The sequence below is a fragment of the Pangasianodon hypophthalmus genome, chromosome 6 (assembly GCF_027358585.1).
Source record: "Pangasianodon hypophthalmus isolate fPanHyp1 chromosome 6, fPanHyp1.pri, whole genome shotgun sequence".
NCBI lineage: Eukaryota > Metazoa > Chordata > Actinopteri > Siluriformes > Pangasiidae > Pangasianodon > Pangasianodon hypophthalmus.
Window position 1 is genome coordinate 25,418,856 of NC_069715.1, and position 19,147 is coordinate 25,438,002.

Below are 19,147 nucleotides of genomic sequence, written 5' to 3' on the forward strand. Positions count from 1 at the left end.
ATAGTTTTGCCATTTTTATAGACGCAGGAAAACACAATCTCACGTTTAGTCTGCCAATAAATACAAAAACCAATAGGTTTTATCACTAAGACAGCTTCCTTTTTGTATGTTTTGAAGTTTAAACGAAAAAAAAAACCCCACAAATAAATAAATAAATAAATAAATAAATAAATAAATAAATCAGCGTAGCTTTATATTTAAAGCGTTACAGCCCTGTCGCTATAATTAATCCCATGTTAAAACAAGTCCAGAAGTGTTTCTGACATGATATATAATTAATAGTACAATAGCAGGATATGAAGAACGGAACAAGCTACTGTAAAAAAAAAAAATAAAAAAATAAGAAAAAATGGAGTTATACTCCCCTTCAAAACGAAAACGAAACTGTCATATATGGCTTATATATCATGCATAAACTCACACATGAACAGAAATATATACATATTAGTCTTTCAGTGAGCAATAATGGGGATTAATCAGATAGAAAACTTGGAGAGAGCAATAATAAAATGCTTTAAAAGCCCGATACCTCCGGAGAGCGCGCGCGTCCATCTTCTCCTGTGCTAGTGTGTGTATAGGAGTAACACACACACGTGGCTCATCACTTTTTAATATGAAAAAAATAACATAAAATAAATAAAAATATAGAAACTGACCCAAAAGCTTTACAAAAATAGTTTATCAAACAAGCCATGATATAGATCAGCATTGTATTTATATATAGGCCTATATGAAAAACAAACACACAAACAAACAAATAAAACTACTACTAATAATAAAATCATTATTGTGGCATGGGTAAATATTAGGCACCTGTTATACAGCAGCGCAGCATGCAAAGATCACATGTCTTGGCTTCTTTTTCTTATAACGGTTCCCGACCATATCGACAAAATGCCTTCTCTGTATTTGTCACTTTTGAAAAGGAAGCTACGCCTATGAGAGTGTGAGAGAGAGAGAGAGAGAGAGAGAGAGAGAGAGAGAGAGAATCAGTTAGGATATGACATTTGTTTAGGCTTCTGTTTTACCCACCTATTTACTTACCAATTTTATCACCTTAACTTATCTATTTTACTTACCTATTTTATGGGCAGCTCACAAGTCCTCCTTCTGCCTCTCATGGCAGAAGAATATGCAGCTTCCCACACAAACTTCATAACATTATTACAGAAAATACACATGATTTACAGGCATTTCAAACCAATTAAAACACAGCCTAGGATGCCATTGACTTGATCTGGTCTGACTTGACCCAGGATTTTTCTTTTCCTTTCATAGCAACATCACCGTTAAATTAAAACTAGGCTTTTCAACGAACACCGAAGACTTCACCTATACCAACATATTAAATATGAACCATGGGTAACAGAAAAGATGTTTGTTTTTACCCTCTTTCATTTGAGAATAAGGGTCAGTAACTGTGGGGTGTTGCAATGTAATGGAGTTGTAGACTGCTATCATCATAGCCTAAATTGGAACGAATATTAAAGACTATTTTTGTTAAAAAGGCTGCTGTCACTTTCAAACCACACCCTTTACAAGGCATGCCCGCCATTACAAGTTACACTGACAACAAATATGTAAAACATCGGGTTACGTTTAGGCTTAGGGTTAAGGTTAGGGTTAGGGTTAAGGTTAGGTTTAGGGATATGGGGGAGTGGGCTTGAGAATGTTGTGTAATGGGCATGGGAATGTTGTGTTGCATGACTGCTAGTAGAAGTTCCTTGTAATGGGCGTTCCTTGTAATAGGCGTGGATTGTAGTCTTGCAGGACGCAGACAGACCCTTCTCGGCACTTTAAATGGGATTCACGGACAGACTGATCTGACTAGTGTGCGCCATCACATTATATCCCTTTCTTTTTCTCAGTGAGTCTAGAGGAGAGATGTGCACAGTGTGAATCTGGACTCAAATATTCTTTTATGTGAGACAATTACATTATTTCATTTATATTCTGTTTATATTAATTATATTATATCCTTCTTCCCGTAGTGCATCCTGGTGCCATCTCTTCCCCAGGTAAGTGACGCACACGCACCCGGCTGTCCACATGATGTTGGTGATGAAGTTTTCTGCTGGGAAACCTTGGGTCCTGGCATTCATATGGATATTACTTTGACACGTACCACCTATCTAAACATTGTTGCAGATCAAGTACACCCCTTCATTCAAAATTGTTCAGGAATGGTTTGAGGAACATGACAAAGAGTTCAAGGTGTTCACTTGGCCTTCAAATTTCCCACATCTCAATTGAATTGAGCATCTGTGGGATGTGCTGGACAAACAAGTCTGATCCGTGGAGGCCCCACCTTGCAACTTATGGGACTTAAAGGATCTGCTGCTAACATCTTGGTGCCAGATACCACAGCACACCTTCAGAGATCTTGTGGAGTCCATACTTCGATGGGTCAGAGCTGTTTTGGTGGTGCAAGGGTGACTACACAATATTAGGCAGGTGGTTTTAATGTTATGGCTGATTGGTATACAGTTGGCTATAGTTACGTAGAAGACACAGCAAAGAATATGAAGTGCATTTAGAAACTCTCACAATGAAGGCCTATTGAAACAATAGATAGAATAACAACAATCACCCATGACCACAAACAAACCCATGACAACACCAAACAACATACATCCATGACAACACCAAACAACAAAAACCCAGGGAACTAGAGAGTATGGCACTATTTCACATTTTACCACTTTTACACGTATGTTTTACCACTAAGACATCTTCCTTCTGTATATGTTTTATGGTTTAAACAAAAGAAGAAAATAATAATAATAATAATAATAATAATAATAATAGCTTTAATGTTTAAAACATTGCAAGTGATCGTAAATTTGCATATAATTAGTCCCAGGCTAAAAAAACGTCCAGAAATGTTTTTGAAATTTTTTATTTCTTGGCACATTTGGGATAATGGGTTTCAGAAGCAAGCAAAAGTTGACTATATGTTTAAGAGTAGAGTAGTAAGCTATGAAGAATGGAATAGGCTATGGAAAAAAAATGTCTAAGTGAACATTTATACAAATATTAGGTTAATAGGCATTAATAGGATATCTGCTGAAAGGGTGCGTGTCCATCTTCTCCTGTGCTAATGTGTCCATAGGCAATGGGGGTGTGTCCCATGACTTTTGATAGAGATGGCACCATGTGACACTCGAAGCTTTATATATGTATATATATTTATATATACACATATGTATATATATATATATATATATATATATATATATATATATATATATATATATATTAAACTGAAGCAATTTATTTATTTAAATGAAGCACATTTACTTTCTTTCACACAAAAATCACATACACTGTAAATAATATGCAAAAATAAGCAAAATTATCTGCCAATAGAATAAGATCATTTAAAGCTTGAAATGAGAAAAAGCATCAAAACCCATCTAAATAAGCATTACATTTGTTTTATAATAATCTTAATTTGTTTTGTAATAATCTTAATAAAAAAAATAGATACATTTGCCCATATTCAAGATATTTTCACTTGCTAACATTTATTATTTATTTTTTACAGTGAACTGCTATTCTATACCTTTAAATTAATCTCAGCTTCCATCTTCTATCTAAACTATAACAAGAGATGAGGAAAAAAGGATTTCAGTCTCACAAATGGATGGGCATATTAAAAGTAGTCAAACTAGTCATTAGTGAAGGATCACTATATTAATATTGAAAGATTGAGATTGTCCCTTGTGACAAACAGCTTTTTCCTTCTGTATGCCCTGTACCTGCAATTTCACTTCCTGTTCTTGGCATGATGTATAGGCCTACCTTCTGTCAAGGCTAGCTAAATGCTAAGTACCTAGACACTGACTATCAATGTTGGCTACTACTTTCAGTTTACATGAAGTTATAGCTGCTAGCTAGATACCCTGATGCTATATTGGGAGGGCTTAATTTATATAGTGAGGTTTCTTATAGACAATCTTGAAAATATCCACTGTTGGGCTACAGAGTAGTGCAACAGAAAAGCTTTTGCTCTATCGTCCAAGTCTGATTCCCGACAATGCCACAGCCATCCGTGGCCGGGAGTCCAAGAGAGCAAAACTGGCCATGCTCTATCAGTCACAGCGACAGTCAATCATGAGTGTCTGTTAGCTCATGCATGCGAAAGAGGGGTGGATTGTGACCTCTGAGAGTGTTATGCTGCAGCATGAGCAGCAGTTTGAAAAGATGCAGTTGGCTGGCTTTACAGTACCTGGCTACGTCTAGTCTATTCTACACTGTAGCTACATTTATTCATTCTTTGTCACATTGCTTGTATTTACAGGTACTAACCACTGCATACTGGGAACACTCCACAATACCTGCCGTTTTGAAGATGCTCTGACCCAGTAGTCAGCTACTCAGCTCCTTACGCTTGTGTTCCCACCGCTTGACAGATGCCACTACAATGAGATAATTAATGTTATTCACGTCACTTGTCAGTGGTTTTCATGTTAATTGCTGATTGTAATGTTAATGGCTGATTGGTGTATATTGAAAGGATGTTCAGTATGAGCATATTGTGAATACGAGTTCAGAGATAAGCACAGGGCAGTCTTTATTATAAGAGCAACAGTTATTAGGTAGAAGTTTACAGTATCCAGATGAAATTATCCGCTCCTGCAAAAGGTGATTCTTGGGCATAAACTGTTCATTTGGGACCATCCACAACAGTAGAAGGTTAGACATAAGTGCATCAAACGGTAAACTACAGTAACTATCTCTGAACCTCTACCTCTGAACCATAATATCAGGTATTATGCTTACGCTGTTACCATAAATTCAATTAGGTATACACTCACTGCCCACTTTAATAGGAACACCTGTGCCCCTGCTCAGTAACGCAATTATCCCATCAGCCAATCATGTGGCATTTTTGAACGTTTTTGATATTGTTTTACATTCACAGAATCACCACAGGACTAAAAATGACCAGGTAGCCACTCATATAATAGGTGGTCAGCCAGTGAATGGGCAAATAAATGCAGGTAAAGCTGGATGTGTCTCATAAACAGGCAATTGGTTTTATATAATGTCACCTAAACATTAACTAATTAAAAATACTCTTTTTCATATTTTCATTTTCATCCTCCAACCCTTCAATAACAATTTCTGTCAGATGTCTCATTAGTATTTAACTACTTCAAGTTTTGCACATATCATGTTTTACACATAGGCATCATGGGATTCAGGAATACTGCAGATTGAACAGCGTTTCACACGTTTGATAAATGATCTAATTATCTCTAAAAAGTGCAATCAGTTTTGCAGGAATCAAGTAAACAGTTTTGCAGTAGGTCAAGTTTATTTAAATTCAGTTTTATTTCTGAAAAGAAGAAGAAGAAAAAAAAATCCAGTGCTCTACTGACAGCAATGCTGCTAAGGCTCAAAGGAAGTCTGTTAATCATGGATACAGATATGTCTGAGATCTCATACAGTGGGAGTTGGGATTATCCACACAGAAATATGTTATTAAAAATAACAATAAAAATGTTGAGATTCAAATAAGCTGAAAGTCATGTTTAAAGGCTTTGTATTTTTGCAAATAATGTACCAATGAACTTTCATATGCTTCGTGTTGCTTTTGTGCTGCCTGACATGCTTAGAGTTATCGTTTAAATTGCCAGAGTCTGCTAGTGACATTTCCTGTGCAGAAGGGAAAGGCAAAGTGACACAGAGAAATGATTCTGACAGGAAATGTACCTCTTCCTGTCCTGCACAATTCAGCTAAACTTCCCTTGAGCTAAATTTATTAGAGTCCAGTGGCATGTTTGTATCATGCCTCTAACCATACTTTTCACATATATTTTTTTTGGCTTATCACAGATAGGTTAGTAAATGTCCAGTGCTTTCTGAAGCACTTCAGAAACAGCAGGCATCAGTCTGTACGCGTAGTCTCTGAGACGTGTGTCCCGTATGTGGTAATGTGTTATCACATCTTTCCTTGTAACGTTCCTCAGGTGATACATGCGGGCAATCTCATGGTCCACTCTGACACTACCCTTAATGGACTGCAAAAAGCCATGGACCATAGTCTTAAACACTAAACGAGGATTTACAATGACTTTGAAATCATTGAACTTTGTAGGATCATTGTTTAACCTATAGACATATTCTAAAATGTTTACTCCCATAACCTTCTTCCAAGAGTCTGGTGAATATTCAGGTCTTGGATGCCTTATGGAAAGAGGAAAAAAGTTATTCTCAAACTCAAAGCCCACCTCCTGATTGTATTTCCTCTCCAATTCAGGCAGGAGCTCTTTCCAGTTGTTTAAATTCATAGGGAGGATGAATTCATCCAAGTCTTGCAGAGCCACATAGTGACTCTGGTACATGTAACGATACACACAGTCATTGAGCGCCGCAATTTGCCCGAAGTAGTGCAGCTCCCCTGGTGAGACTGACTTCTGCCAGCCTCTGGACACATTAATGTAGGATGCTACACTCCAGGGGATGATCTCCACAAAGTTCTGCCCGATGTAGTAATCCAGGACCTTCTGTGTAACAGGATGGCAGCTGGTTTTGTAAATAGCTACCTTCTGGACACCGAGTATCTTGAACATCTCCATGGCCTGCACAAGCTCCAGCACATTGTCATAATCATACATGACAGAAATGCAAACTGTAAAATCGTAAGGAAAGTCTTTCTTTTCCTCTCCTAACAGGTTGGAATGCGCGTATGTCCTGCAAGGATCCATCCTCTTTAGGTGATTGTGAAGTGATCGCCACATGTGTCGGTGTTGTACATGTTTCCGGTACTTGGCAGGTAACATCAGCTGTGCCGTATTCAAACCCAAAGTGATCAGAGTGAATGCTGTAATTCGCAGATACGGACACATTCTTTCCACTGCAGCACAGCAAGCAGTGATACTCTGCGTTTTCACTACGAAGCATTATAGTGATTGTCCATATCATTTTCACCTCCTGTCGGTGCTCCATGTAGGAGCCAACCATATATGTTTTAAGATTGTTGACTTTAATGATTGGGTCATTTTGTACTGGCACGCCACATGCCATGTGTGGATGCTTCTTTTTCCAGTGAGGGTAAAAGGCAGTGGGCCTGTATTTATTCATAATTTTTATTCCAGTGAGGAAATAAAAGATATACATGAGCACAAAAAAGATAATTGTGATGAAGAGGATCTTTAGAAAAACAAACTGCTGTGAGACTTGTGCTGCCCTGTAAAGAAAAAAAAAAAAAAAAAAAACGACTGTTAAACTTAAGCAGTCTACCTACAACGGAAGGACAAGCTTTGAGGATGATGAGATACACATTCTGGATAGAGAAGGCAACTGGTTTGAAAGAGGCTCAAAGGACTCAGACTTCCTGACGTTTACTCTTTCAGCTCTCTGGACCCTGTTGTCATTTCAATCTTATGAAGCTAAGGTGTAAATCAAAGAAGGAAGCCCCTAGGTATTCAAACTGTGGGTCATACCCAAGGAATTGCAGGGCTAGGGGCATGTGTGAAGGGCGAGATGGAAAATACCTAAAACTATTTAAAAGACTAAATCAGTCCTGAGAACCTTTATGCAGGAGCTTTATGCAATATTAACACTGGAATATGCTGGAACATATGTCATAATATGCCAAAAGAGTAGTCTTTTTATAATAAAAATGTCAGATAAGCCTTTCTTTCTTCCCTTGTTTGTTTGTTTGTTTGTTTGTTTTCCCCATTTTTCTCACCTGCCAGTTCATACCCAATAGCCAGCTAACAGAGTGCTCCCTCTGAGAAATATAAAGCCAGCTAACTGCATCTGCTGAGTCACAGGGCAGTGCGTCACATCCCGAGGAAAGTGCTACTGCACTCTTCCCCATATATGATCTCACAGATGCCTGCAAATTTGCTAGTATCTTTGTGATTGACAGTGGACAGAGAGTAAAGCATTGTTCCCACTCAGAGATCACGGCTAATTTTCCTCCCTTGTCTCCCAGCTGTGGATGGCTCTGGCATCGAACCTGACACTCGACAATAGGCAAATGCTTTACTGTTGTGCCACTTGCGAGGCCTGCCTTTGCTCTCCTGTGCTGGTCAGACATGTTCAAACAGTTTGAGCAGCAGATCAATAATGAGGGACTATGTATTATTCTTCTTCAGGGTTGTACTCTGCACTGCTCTACATCTTTGCAAAAGTTCTTTAAAATGCATTTATGGCAAACAACAAAACACATTCTGTAAAAAAAATAATTTTTTTTAAACAAAGAAAAAAATTTAACTGTATTCAAACCCCTCATCTGGGTCCTGAATGATCATTAATAGGCTAAACAAAGACCTGCACAGATAACCGTTAGAGCAACCAGCTCAGTCATGCCAAGCCATGTTAGCTTCATAGCCAAATGAATGCACATTTGGTAAATGAAAGTTACAGATGTGCCAGGCAAATGGTAAGTGACAGATGTGCCAGGCAAAAAAAAGTACTGCACAAATAAGTACTGCACAAATGTGTTTGATTTATAATGAACTGTCTGAATCACGTTTGGCAAACGATTTGGGTGCAGTGGCGTGGAGCAACATATACAGTATACATCCACAAAAAGTGGGCTTTAGGAATTAACACAGGATTTTTAAGGCTTCACTGGAAATTGGCACCTTGTTTACACTATGAGTGGGTCCCAGGCAGTGCTAACCTAGGCAGGTCCAAAAATACTACTACAGTATCAGATTAAAAGTAGTTAAATGAATGCTTTATATGCATATATTGTGCATAAACTTATGCACAGGTAATGCTTTGACACAGAATGACTCATAAATGTAGTAAGACTTAAAACTCCACTCAAGAATTCTGGATTCAGACAATCTGGCATGATAGTATGATGGCTGCAATCATTAAGGACCATAAATTACTATTATTTGGTAGGAGCAGTTGTCATACGCAATCCTGACAGTAGGGGGTGGGTCAGGACCTCTTCACTGTGTAAACTGCATAAACATTCTTCTCTTAAAAGATTCTGCATTGATGCACAAAACATTATCATACGCTTTACATAGGCTTACTGAAAACTGAAAAAATATTAAGCTATAAGATGGGGTTGTCATTAATATATCAATTTAGGACAAGCATACAATATGAAACTGTATTTAGTGCCACAGACAGAAAGAATATAGTAGTATGTACACTATACATTCATTCTGCATCATCCACAGAATGTGTATTTTTCCCTTTTAAAGAAAATCACAAAGCAATATCATAGTTATATTGTATTGTGAAGATTAAGAAGATTTATTTATTTACCCACAGTAATGTTGCTCAGGTTTAAAATACAACATCATATATCATATCATCATATAGATTTATGTTATCTCAATTAGGCAGTTAGTTCTAATGCTTAAGTGTTATTGGGGAAATTTCACTGCACTTCACCATTGGAACACACTTAAATTTTAAAGGGAATTAGAAGAGCCTATTTAACTGGATATCACCCAACCAGAATTCTTGATAATGTATTAATTTGAACCTAAATCCTCCTTGGATCATTCTTCGCCAGGTTACAGAGACATCTATAGTTTGTCCACTGCAGCAAGAGGAAAATTGCTGAATTAATAATAAGGCCTCCAAATGAGTTTTAAACACATGATGGAGTTCCTCAGCTGTTCATGGCATGGATTCCACAAAGTGTTGAAAACATTCCTTTGAAATTCTGGTCCATGTTTGCATGATGGCATCACATAATTGCTGCAGATTTGTTGGCTGCACATTCATTTACCCATCTAAAAAGGTGCTCTCCTGGATTCACATCTGATGACTGGGCAGGCCATTGAAGTACACTGAACTCATTGTCATGTTCATGGAACCAGTTAAAGACAACTTTTGCTTGGTGATATAGCACATTATCATGCTGGAAGTAGCCGTTATAAGATGGGTAAATTGTGGCCATAAAGGGATGCACATGGTCAGCAACAATACTCAGATAGACTATGGCACCTGATCAATGCTTGACCTGTATCTGCATGATTGTATGTATCACACTGCTGCCACATGATCAGCTGACTGGATAACTGCATAAATGATCAGGTGTTCAGATGTTCCTTTTAAAGTGGATGGTCACTGCATTGAACGTTAATATACTGTGCTTTCATACATGGCTACAAAACGGCAAACCTGCAAAGTAATGTACTATGAGGTGAAAAGGGTGTGCTGAAAGGTTGTGGTACTATGAGGTGAAATGAGAGTGTATATAATTCTGAAGAAGAATCCAAGAGGTCACTGCAATGTACCACAATAATAATAGTAGAAGTAGTAAAAGTTCAGCATAGTACACAAAGTTTCCAGAGAAGCAAGATGTTTTGGACAAAATCTTTCATCATTTGTGAAAGCTAAGTGTTTCTGGAGCAGTATGTAGGAAGTAAAACCAGTAGATATTTGAAATGTCTGATGTAAGTTAAGAATTTACGTCACATCAACCTGTCCAAAACATCCTGCTTCTCTGGAAACGTTGTGTACAATGCTGTACTTTTACTACTTCTACATATATTTCAGAAATTGGATGAATTATGAAAGAAAAACTGTTTGGAAGCTGATAACCATGCCCCTGCTGGAAAAAAAAAACCCTCATAGAATTCGTAATGGTTTTAATGGTTATGACAGGAATTGTATTGGTTTTAACGGAAACTGTAATGGTCCTTTTGGCTCTCTACTGGTAATTTGTTGCCTCCTATTGGTGGTATGTTATGTCTAGTGGATACCATTAAGGACCACTAATGGTAATGGTTTTAATGGTTAGCTGATGGTTTGTAATGGTATTTGTAGTGGAAACCTTTAGAATTTCTGTGATGGTTTATACTTTTTTTCCAGCAGGGAACACATAACATGGGCATGCCAAAAAAAAAAAAGTTGTAGCACTTCCAGTGTAGATGTAATTTGGTTGAAGTGTGCGGAAACCACACCCTTTTCAACTCATAACACACTACTTTGCAAGTTTTGCCATTTTGTAGCCACGTATGAAAGCACAGCAAAGCACAACGCACTACAATCCAAGTATAACACAAATCAGTCCTGATGTTTGTAGGAAATAGTTACAAGGGCACTTTTTTAAACTCGACAGTAATTATGGACGCACACAAGCTTTGCCTCTAAGACAGCTGTAACTTTACTTTTCAGGAGATAAACTTCAAGTTCTTCGTGTAAACTAAACTCCACAAGTTCAGAGCAGCTTTACGTCTAACACACCCAGGAGCCCTGCAGTTTTCCACCACCGTCATCACACAGTATCATACTGTAATTAGTCGGATAAGTCGAAAGAGGCTTTCTTTCCACTTGTTTTTGTCATCTTTTTTGGCACAAGGGATGTTTTTCAGTAGAAAATAAAAAATATTAAAGTCGCTTTTAGTAGTCTAGTGTGCAATGTTGAGTTAAAAACCGTTATACGCCTATTTATATGCACTAAAAACGAAAACGAAACTATGCCTAGAAAGTAATTCATTTAAAGAAAAAACATTTTAGACTGTAAAAAATTTCACTACAAATGGAAAACTTTGAAATGAGAGGAACATTAAAATGCTTTACCTGCGAAGAGCAGCAGTGTTCGTTACGCATCTTCTTTTGTTGTGCAGACTGTGTGTGTGTGTGTGTGTGTGTATGTGTGTGTGTGTGTGCACGCGCGGGAGTGTCTGTCTCAGCTCCCTCAGTTACAGTTACACAGTGATTCTGGGTACATTTACAGCAGACATCCTCTTTAGAGATCTACACTCAGAAGTGAAATTTCACTGCCTTTGGTTCAACACAACTGTCTTGAGTATAATGTTTTGTTTTTCAGGCTGAAGTTTTTACCTGGAACTGAAATGGACTTGAAATAGGCAAGATGGATGGAAGCAAGTACAGAGCAGTCCTGCAAGAGAACACACTGGGACGGAGGCTCAGCATGCAACAGGACGACGATCCTAAGCGTACTGCCAAAGCTACACTGGAGAACAAAACCAAGAACTGTAGAATGGTCCAGTCGAAACGCAAACCTTAATCCGATTGCGAATTTGTGGCAAGACTTGAAAATTTCCGTTCACATCACCCAAACAGTTATGTATAGGAGAATGCTAAAAATATCACGATCCTGATATGCAAAGCTGATCGAGACATATCTCATAAGACTTGCAGCTGTAATGGCAGCCAAAGGTGGTACTACACCGAGGGGGTGAATACTTATGCCACCTAAAAATGTGTCACAATAATGTGTATATATGTGTGTATGTGTGTGTGTGTGTGTGTGTGTGTGTGCGCGTTGTACCTTCAGATGTTAGACATACTGTATAAATCAAATAGTAAAAATTCTAGTTAGGCCTATTTCATTTCCCGGTTTTAGCAATACGAAAGGTGAGAACGTTAGAAAATAATTCTAAATAATAATTCTGACTGTCTGACTTCTGACTGTCGCTCTTCTTGCTATTCTCTGTATTCTTGCTACCCTCTATACTCTGTCAACAGGAAGGGACTATATGACCACAGTTGACCAGATTTTTCTGGCGGTGTGATGGACCATTCTCAGCACAGTAGTTCCACAGGTAGTGGTATGCTTGTGTTGGTGGTGCTGGTGGAGTTTGGAACAGGAGCAATCATATTAAAAAATCCCTTTTAAATAGCTTAAAATCTGATAATGAATTGAATGCATTTGATATATTTGAGCCCACTTGACACTTGATGGACACCTATTTGACATGTTTTTACAAATCACTTTAATGTGTGATTAAGACCTATTTGACATATTTTAACATGCTACTTTGAGGCTATCTGTTTGACATGTTTTACATCTATCCATTTTTAATGCATCAAAAGTGCCTTAGTGACACGTAATTTATGCTTCATAAGGCATGAAAATCATCTACTGGTGTTTTTGGGTGTGCAGTAAAGGAATAAATTTTGAGGCATTTATGACCCTTTTGGCACTCTTAGTAGAGCACTATTACTTTAATTTTTTTAAATTTTTTTTAAGATCTCAATGTCACTGCTTGGTTAACCAAAAATATCCTGCCAGTGACAACCCTGGGCTGGAAAAATGATAGAAAAGGATGAGTTATAGGCTTTTCTTCTGTTTTTTTTTTCCGTTTGGATTACTGAAGCAGAGCAACATGTCACTATCTAGTTAATGCAAAGCAGCACAAAGAGCAGAAATAGCAATGAAATACAGTACTAAGAGAAACAAATTTCCTCTACCCTCTTCACAGAAGGACAAGCTTGAAGGCTGTTTTTATTCCTAATTACTGTGTATGCTATTTTGAGACACTTAAGCCTTAGCTGTCTATATATGTGCATAAGATATAATCAGTAACAGCAAAAACTAAGATACGAATGGAGATAGAATTCCTCGTGACTGTGTGTTGTGGAGTGTCTGGTAAAGCAATCAGGAAACTCTGAATATTGGAGCATCTGTCTGTATACAAGATTGAGTGTGACTGTTAAATGATCAATTATTATGGCTGTAGCTTTTACTCTACATCACAAATTCATAACACATCATGTATACAAGTCCTTTGTTATTGTTAGCCCAGTAATATACACTATACTATACTGCACTTTAACTAACAGGCCTACGCCAACAGTCACACTCAATCTTGTATACATGACAAAGCCCCTGCGCTCAAAACAATATCCATAACAACATGCTTTGCCAAAGTTGGTGTGGAAGAACTCAAGTGGCCTGCACAGATCCATGACCTCAACCCCACTGACAAGCTTTGGGGATGAGCTAGAATGCAAACTGCGGAGCATTTCAGCTCTGACAATGTCAGTGGCTTCGTCTGTACTAAGTACTGTAGTTTCTATTCATTGTACCATGAGTTGATTCCCTCCTTTGTGTATTCCCTCCACACATGCATTGTTTCTTAAGGCAAAGTTGGGCACCAGCAATGTACTCACAACCTTAGGTCAGGGGTTAAAATGAGCTGGAACAATCTGGAATGGCGTTCTGGCACCCTTAGTGATTTGGGGAAGGTAAAAATTGGAGTTTCTGCTTGTACTGGGATGTGATGGACAGCAGGAACAAAACATGCAGTCACTGCATCACAGAAACTATAAGGTCCAATCATGTTTCATGGGCAAAAAATAAGAGCCAATCATATTTCATCTTTAACAGACATTGTCCAGTTTGCTGTACACAGTGTAATCTAATATCAGATGAATGCTGATCACTGAGAGGCAGGAATGTAAACCCTCAAAATCACTCAAAAAAAAAAAAACAACAGTTATGGTGAGTTATCTGTCCATATTCATCTAACTGAACTTAGTTTAGGCAGTAATTCAGGCAGTTTTACCAGATTTTGTATTAATGTAGCTAGCTTGTTGGCAGGGTGATTAGGTTAGCTAGCTATTACATAATGTAATCTGATCTGACGAACACATATTCAATGCTAGATGTGCAAAAACTGCTAGTTAAGTAAATTAATTAAAATCCACCAAAAAACATAAACAGTATTCTACTGCACTGTTTAATGTGCCTTTCATATTATCCTAAACAATTTGCTTAATGTTAGCCTGTGTGTGTGTGTGTGTGTGTAGAGAGAGGTCTATGTCTATTAACTGTATGTTAATGGTAAGGCAGGTCACCTGATCGAAAATTTATCTTATCCTGTCTTACAGAGATGGATGAAAAAAGGAGCAAAAAGGAAGCCAACTATATTTATTTGTAGCTGTTTACTTTGAACTTCTAAAACACCAATTTATTCAAACCAGTTGTAATTAAACTGTGTGTGAGAGGTATCAAGTATGCAGTCTGCTACTATAAATATCACATACAGTATAACATGAATCACAAACTAGAGCTGGGCATTGGCCAAGGAAGCAGCAGCAGTGCCACGGCCCAGAGTAGCAGCAGCAATGTCCAAGCTTATAGTCAGTTACAGAAGATAATTTGAAAAGGTGCTGGAATATTTCCCAATATGAATACCTCAAGAAAATCTATCCATTTCTGTTTATAGCATATCAAAAAGCTGGGTTGTTTGCAAAGAAGCCACATGCCTTGGTGCACACAGAACAGGATTGCAAAGATACACTTTTTCAAGTGAATGGCAAAACTGTTAGTGACTGTGAGTTAGTGCAAATGGATATACAAAAGTGAAACAACTTGCATTATTAAGAAAAAAAAATACAGGAACATAACCTTCTACTGAGCCATAAACTAAAGCCATGAGCAGTCACAATTCTACAAGTGTGCAAGTGAAAAACCACTGGGCGCAAGCTTCCTTAAAGCACAAGAGGAAGCCACTGCATGAACAAAATTCATGTTCAGTACTTCAGCAAAAGTTATAGGCCTTGTAAAATAAAAAAAATGACTGTATGGCGTATCAATGGGGTGAGTACTACATTTTTAATGTTTTCTATGCAGAAATACTCAACTCCATCTCAAAGGAAATGTGTATTTTTTGACAGCCAGCATTATATCTACTAGGCCTCAGATTACAGTTCTCATTTGATGAGAGCACATCTTTGAGCAAGACAGCATGTTTAACTGTGTATCTGAGATGTGCAATTAACAATTCTGAACCTACAACTTTCTTTCTAGTCCTTGTAGAACCGTCATCCAACAAAGCTGAAGGAATCACTGAAGTATTACTTAACTGTGTACTTGGCTTTCATGGTGCATTCCTTAAAGAATGCTTTGTTGGATTTTGCCCAGATGGAGCTTCAGTAATGCTTGGGAAAAATGATGAAAAGGATGTACCCTCATTTAATTGAGTGACAGAGTTTCAGTCATAAGCTTGAGCTATCTGTTGGGGAGCTGCCTTGAGCTGTCTGTTGCTGTCTGTTGCTGTGAAGGCTTGCACTGAAATACATCATTTCAACAGTTTCTTGGGCAAATTATATTGCCTTTACCACCAGTCTCCCAAAAATCAAAGAGATGTAGGTGGTCCTAAAGTCCTTAAGGGCTGTGAACCCAGTGAAGTTTGAGATTAGGTCTCCACTTGGGTAACGGCCAAGTGATTACCAAAATTAATAATACTGCCTAATACCCAAGACCAAAAAGGAAGTGAGCCAGTTCTGGGGCTGATAAGATATTATTAGTTAACAGTAAGCTTTAGTTGCTAGGCAACATAGTGGGCAAAAATTAGGGTATTCTGTAGAGAGAACAATACCTTAAGTTTAACAGTCTTTAAAACCTGTAGAATTGATTTATTAATGCAGAATTCAATTATTGTGATGCGGACACAGGTGTGCGTATATCAAGGATTTTACAAACAACTATCTATTTTAGGGTCATTTTCACTTTCCGAAGAAACTACTTGTTTTCACACTTTCGCAAATATGCAGTATACTTTCTGTCCATGAGTGACAAATGCTGGGTGTAAAGTCTTCCCCAGCCTTTGAACATCTACACATAGAGTCATATTTCAAAAGAAGTGTGCGAGTAAAATGTTCTGATGGTTATTAAAATTGCAAAACAATCTACAGCTGTGGAATTTTTTAATGACTTTCCTCTCCTTCTCCTTCGTTCTGATCTAGATTCCAGGAAATTATATTTTCTCAGATAAGCAGCTTGGACCTTCTTGTCTATATTGGAGAGGGAAAATGATTTTAATAGCTTTTGTATAAAGGAAAGTATCACCATGTGCATATAATTTCATCTGACCCTATAACACAGTTTCTGAGTACAGACCACTTTAACTAAATGGCATGGAAACTCATTGAGAAACTGTAGAGGAACTCTGAGAGTATGGGCTGGAATTTGGGGGCAGTTTCTGCTCTGCACTACACAGCCAGGATGCTTATTTGACACGTTCTGTTTCAATAGTATGTGGGGAATTTTCTGATTTCACAAAAAGAAACTGTGCTAAATTTAAAACGAGAGGTCAATGTCATGTTTTAAATTAGTGCTGATAATACTTCTTCTGTTGCCTTGCAGGGAGAATTAAAGTTACTGAGTATTCAATAAGGAAGAAAATAAGTAAGGGAACTAATGTTTAACCACATAATGTGTTTTCACAAATGTAGAGCTGTGACCTTGCACTAAATGTAACAGCAAAGTAAAACAAAATGTTTTTACTTAGAGTTTTATTTACTGTCACTCCCTGTCAGAGTTGTGGTGGATCTGGAGTCTATCCTGGGAACACTGGGCATGAGGTGAGAATACACCCTGGATGGAATGCCAGTCCATCACATGGCACCATGCACACACACTCACACACTCATTCATAGCTAAAGGTAAATTTAGCACAGCCAATACACCTACCAGCATGTTTTTGGGAGGTGGGAGGAAACCGGAGAACCAGAGGAAACCCACGTGAACACACGCACAGGAAAACATGCACAGAAACGTCTCCAGGTTATGTATGTAACCATGGTTCCCCGAGGGAACGAGACGCTGCGTCACGAAACGCTATGGGAATGCCCCCGCGTGACCGCGCTCTGAATCATGTGTCTAATCCGTCCAATGGATGGGCGAAACGTCACGGGCGGGGTGACGTAGCGACCCGGAAGCATAAAAGCCCGAGCGGCGAGCCCCGCGTTAGCTTACTGGAAAATGAAGCAAGCGCCGCAGGGACGCCGGAAGTGTGGCACCGAGACGCAGCGTCTCGTTCCCTCGGGGAACCATGGTTACATACGTAACCTGGAGACGTTCCCCTTCAGGAACTCGAGCTGCGTCACGAAACGCTATGGGAACAAGTATACCCACGCCGCCAGACTTACAAGTCCCTGCCTCCAGGAGGAGGCAAGCCTAAGGCACAAGGACAGAGGAGCTGGGAGTGGCTCGCGTATCTAGGTCATAAAACCTGGCAAAGGTCAGGGGCGTGGACCATCCCGCCGCGTTGCAGATGTCCTGTAAGGACACACCTGCCAGAAAGGCCTTAGAGGCCGCCACCGCTCGGGTAGAGTGAGCCTTGACCCCCAGGGGACTGGAGAGACCAGAGGACTCGAAAGCAAGAGAAATGGATTCTACAATCCACCGGCTCAGGGTCTGCTTAGAAGCAGGAAAACCCCTCTTAGGGGGACCAAAGCACACAAGCACCTGGTCCGCCTTTCTCCACAGGGCAGTTCTGTGGACGTACGCGTCCAGTGCTCGCACTGGACACGTACAATTGAGCTTCCGATGGTCGGGCTCCCTGAAGGGAGGAGGACAGAAAGCCTGCAGCACGACCGGCCGTGGTGCCGAGGAGGGGACTTTCGGTACGTATCCCGCTCGGGGGTACAAGAATGCTTTGGCCAACCCAGGCGCAAAGTCTAAATAGGAAGGGGCCACAGAGAGGGCCTGAAGATCCCCCACTCTCCTAAGAGAGGAAATTGCCAAGAGAAAGGCAGTTTTTAATGTCAGAAGACGGTCTGAAATCTCCTCTATAGGCTCGAAGGGGGGTTTGCAGAGAGCCTCTAAAACCACGGCCAGGTCCCACGAGGGGACCCGAGATCGAGCTGGAGGTCTGATCCTCAGCGCACCGCAGAGGAAACGTGTCACCCAGGGGTGTCTGCCCACTGACTGGCCATCGAGAGGGGCATGGCAGGCCGCAATAGCCGCCACATACACCTTCAGGGTGGAGTGGGTCAGCCCTGCGGAGAGGTGGGCCTGCAAGAACTCCAGCACTGTACCAACTGGGCAGTGAACAGGGTCAAGCCGGCGGTCTCCGCACCAGGAAGTGCGGCGTACAGTTTCCTCGTAGAGGGAGCTCTGGACTGGAGGATGGTCTCCACAGCCTCGGTTGAGAGACCGGAAGCGCGGAGTTGTGCCCCCTCAGAGGCCACACCCACAGCTTCCACAGCTCCGGGCGGGGGTGAAGATGGCCCCCCGCCTGTGAGAGGAGATCCCTCCTGATCGGAATCTCCCATGGGGAGCCGTCTAGGAGAGAAATCAGGTCCGAGAACCATACTCGGCCCGGCCAGAATGGGGCTACTAACAGTAGGCGAATTCCGTCCTGGCGCACTCTCTCCAGAACTCCCGGGAGCAGGGCAACCGGAGGAAAGGCGTACAGACGCAGCCTTGGCCACGGCTGTACCATGGCATCCAGTCCAAGAGGAGCTGGATGAGTCAGAGAGAACCAAAGGGGACAGTGCGACGTCTCCTGCGTCGCAAACAGATCCACCTGGGCTCTGCCGAACGTACGCCATATGAGCTCCACCACCTCGGGGTGGAGTCTCCATTCCCCGGGCACCGGCCCCTGCCTCGACAGGGCGTCCGCTCCCACGTTGAGATAACCAGGGATGTAGGCTGCTCTCAATGAGA

General features: G+C 40.1%; 2 protein-coding genes across 6 annotated transcripts in view; both read right to left on the reverse strand.

The window, feature by feature from the left end:
• Positions 1 to 19,147, reverse strand: part of LOC113526534 (uncharacterized) — a 38,092-nt gene that overhangs the window by 4,917 nt on the left and 14,028 nt on the right. For 2 of the 5 annotated variants that reach the window (XM_053234868.1, XM_053234867.1), the window contains exons 2-4: positions 4,341 to 4,421; positions 814 to 936; positions 530 to 604 (exon numbers count right to left, since the gene is read on the reverse strand). In XM_053234868.1, coding sequence (XP_053090843.1) covers positions 530 to 552 — 23 coding nt within the window. In that variant the 5' untranslated portion in view covers positions 553 to 604; positions 814 to 936; positions 4,341 to 4,421. Of the gene's footprint in view, positions 1 to 529; positions 605 to 813; positions 937 to 4,340; positions 4,422 to 11,520; positions 11,657 to 19,147 lie in introns of those variants that run through there. The other 3 variants (XM_026913665.3, XM_026913666.3, XM_053234869.1) reach the window with 3 other exon arrangements.
• Positions 5,132 to 6,857, reverse strand: LOC128318507 (glycosyltransferase family 92 protein F13G3.3-like). Its single transcript, XM_053234681.1, has one exon. The coding sequence runs from the start codon at positions 6,855 to 6,857 to the stop codon at positions 5,850 to 5,852; it is 1,008 nt and encodes a 335-aa protein (XP_053090656.1). The 3' UTR covers positions 5,132 to 5,849.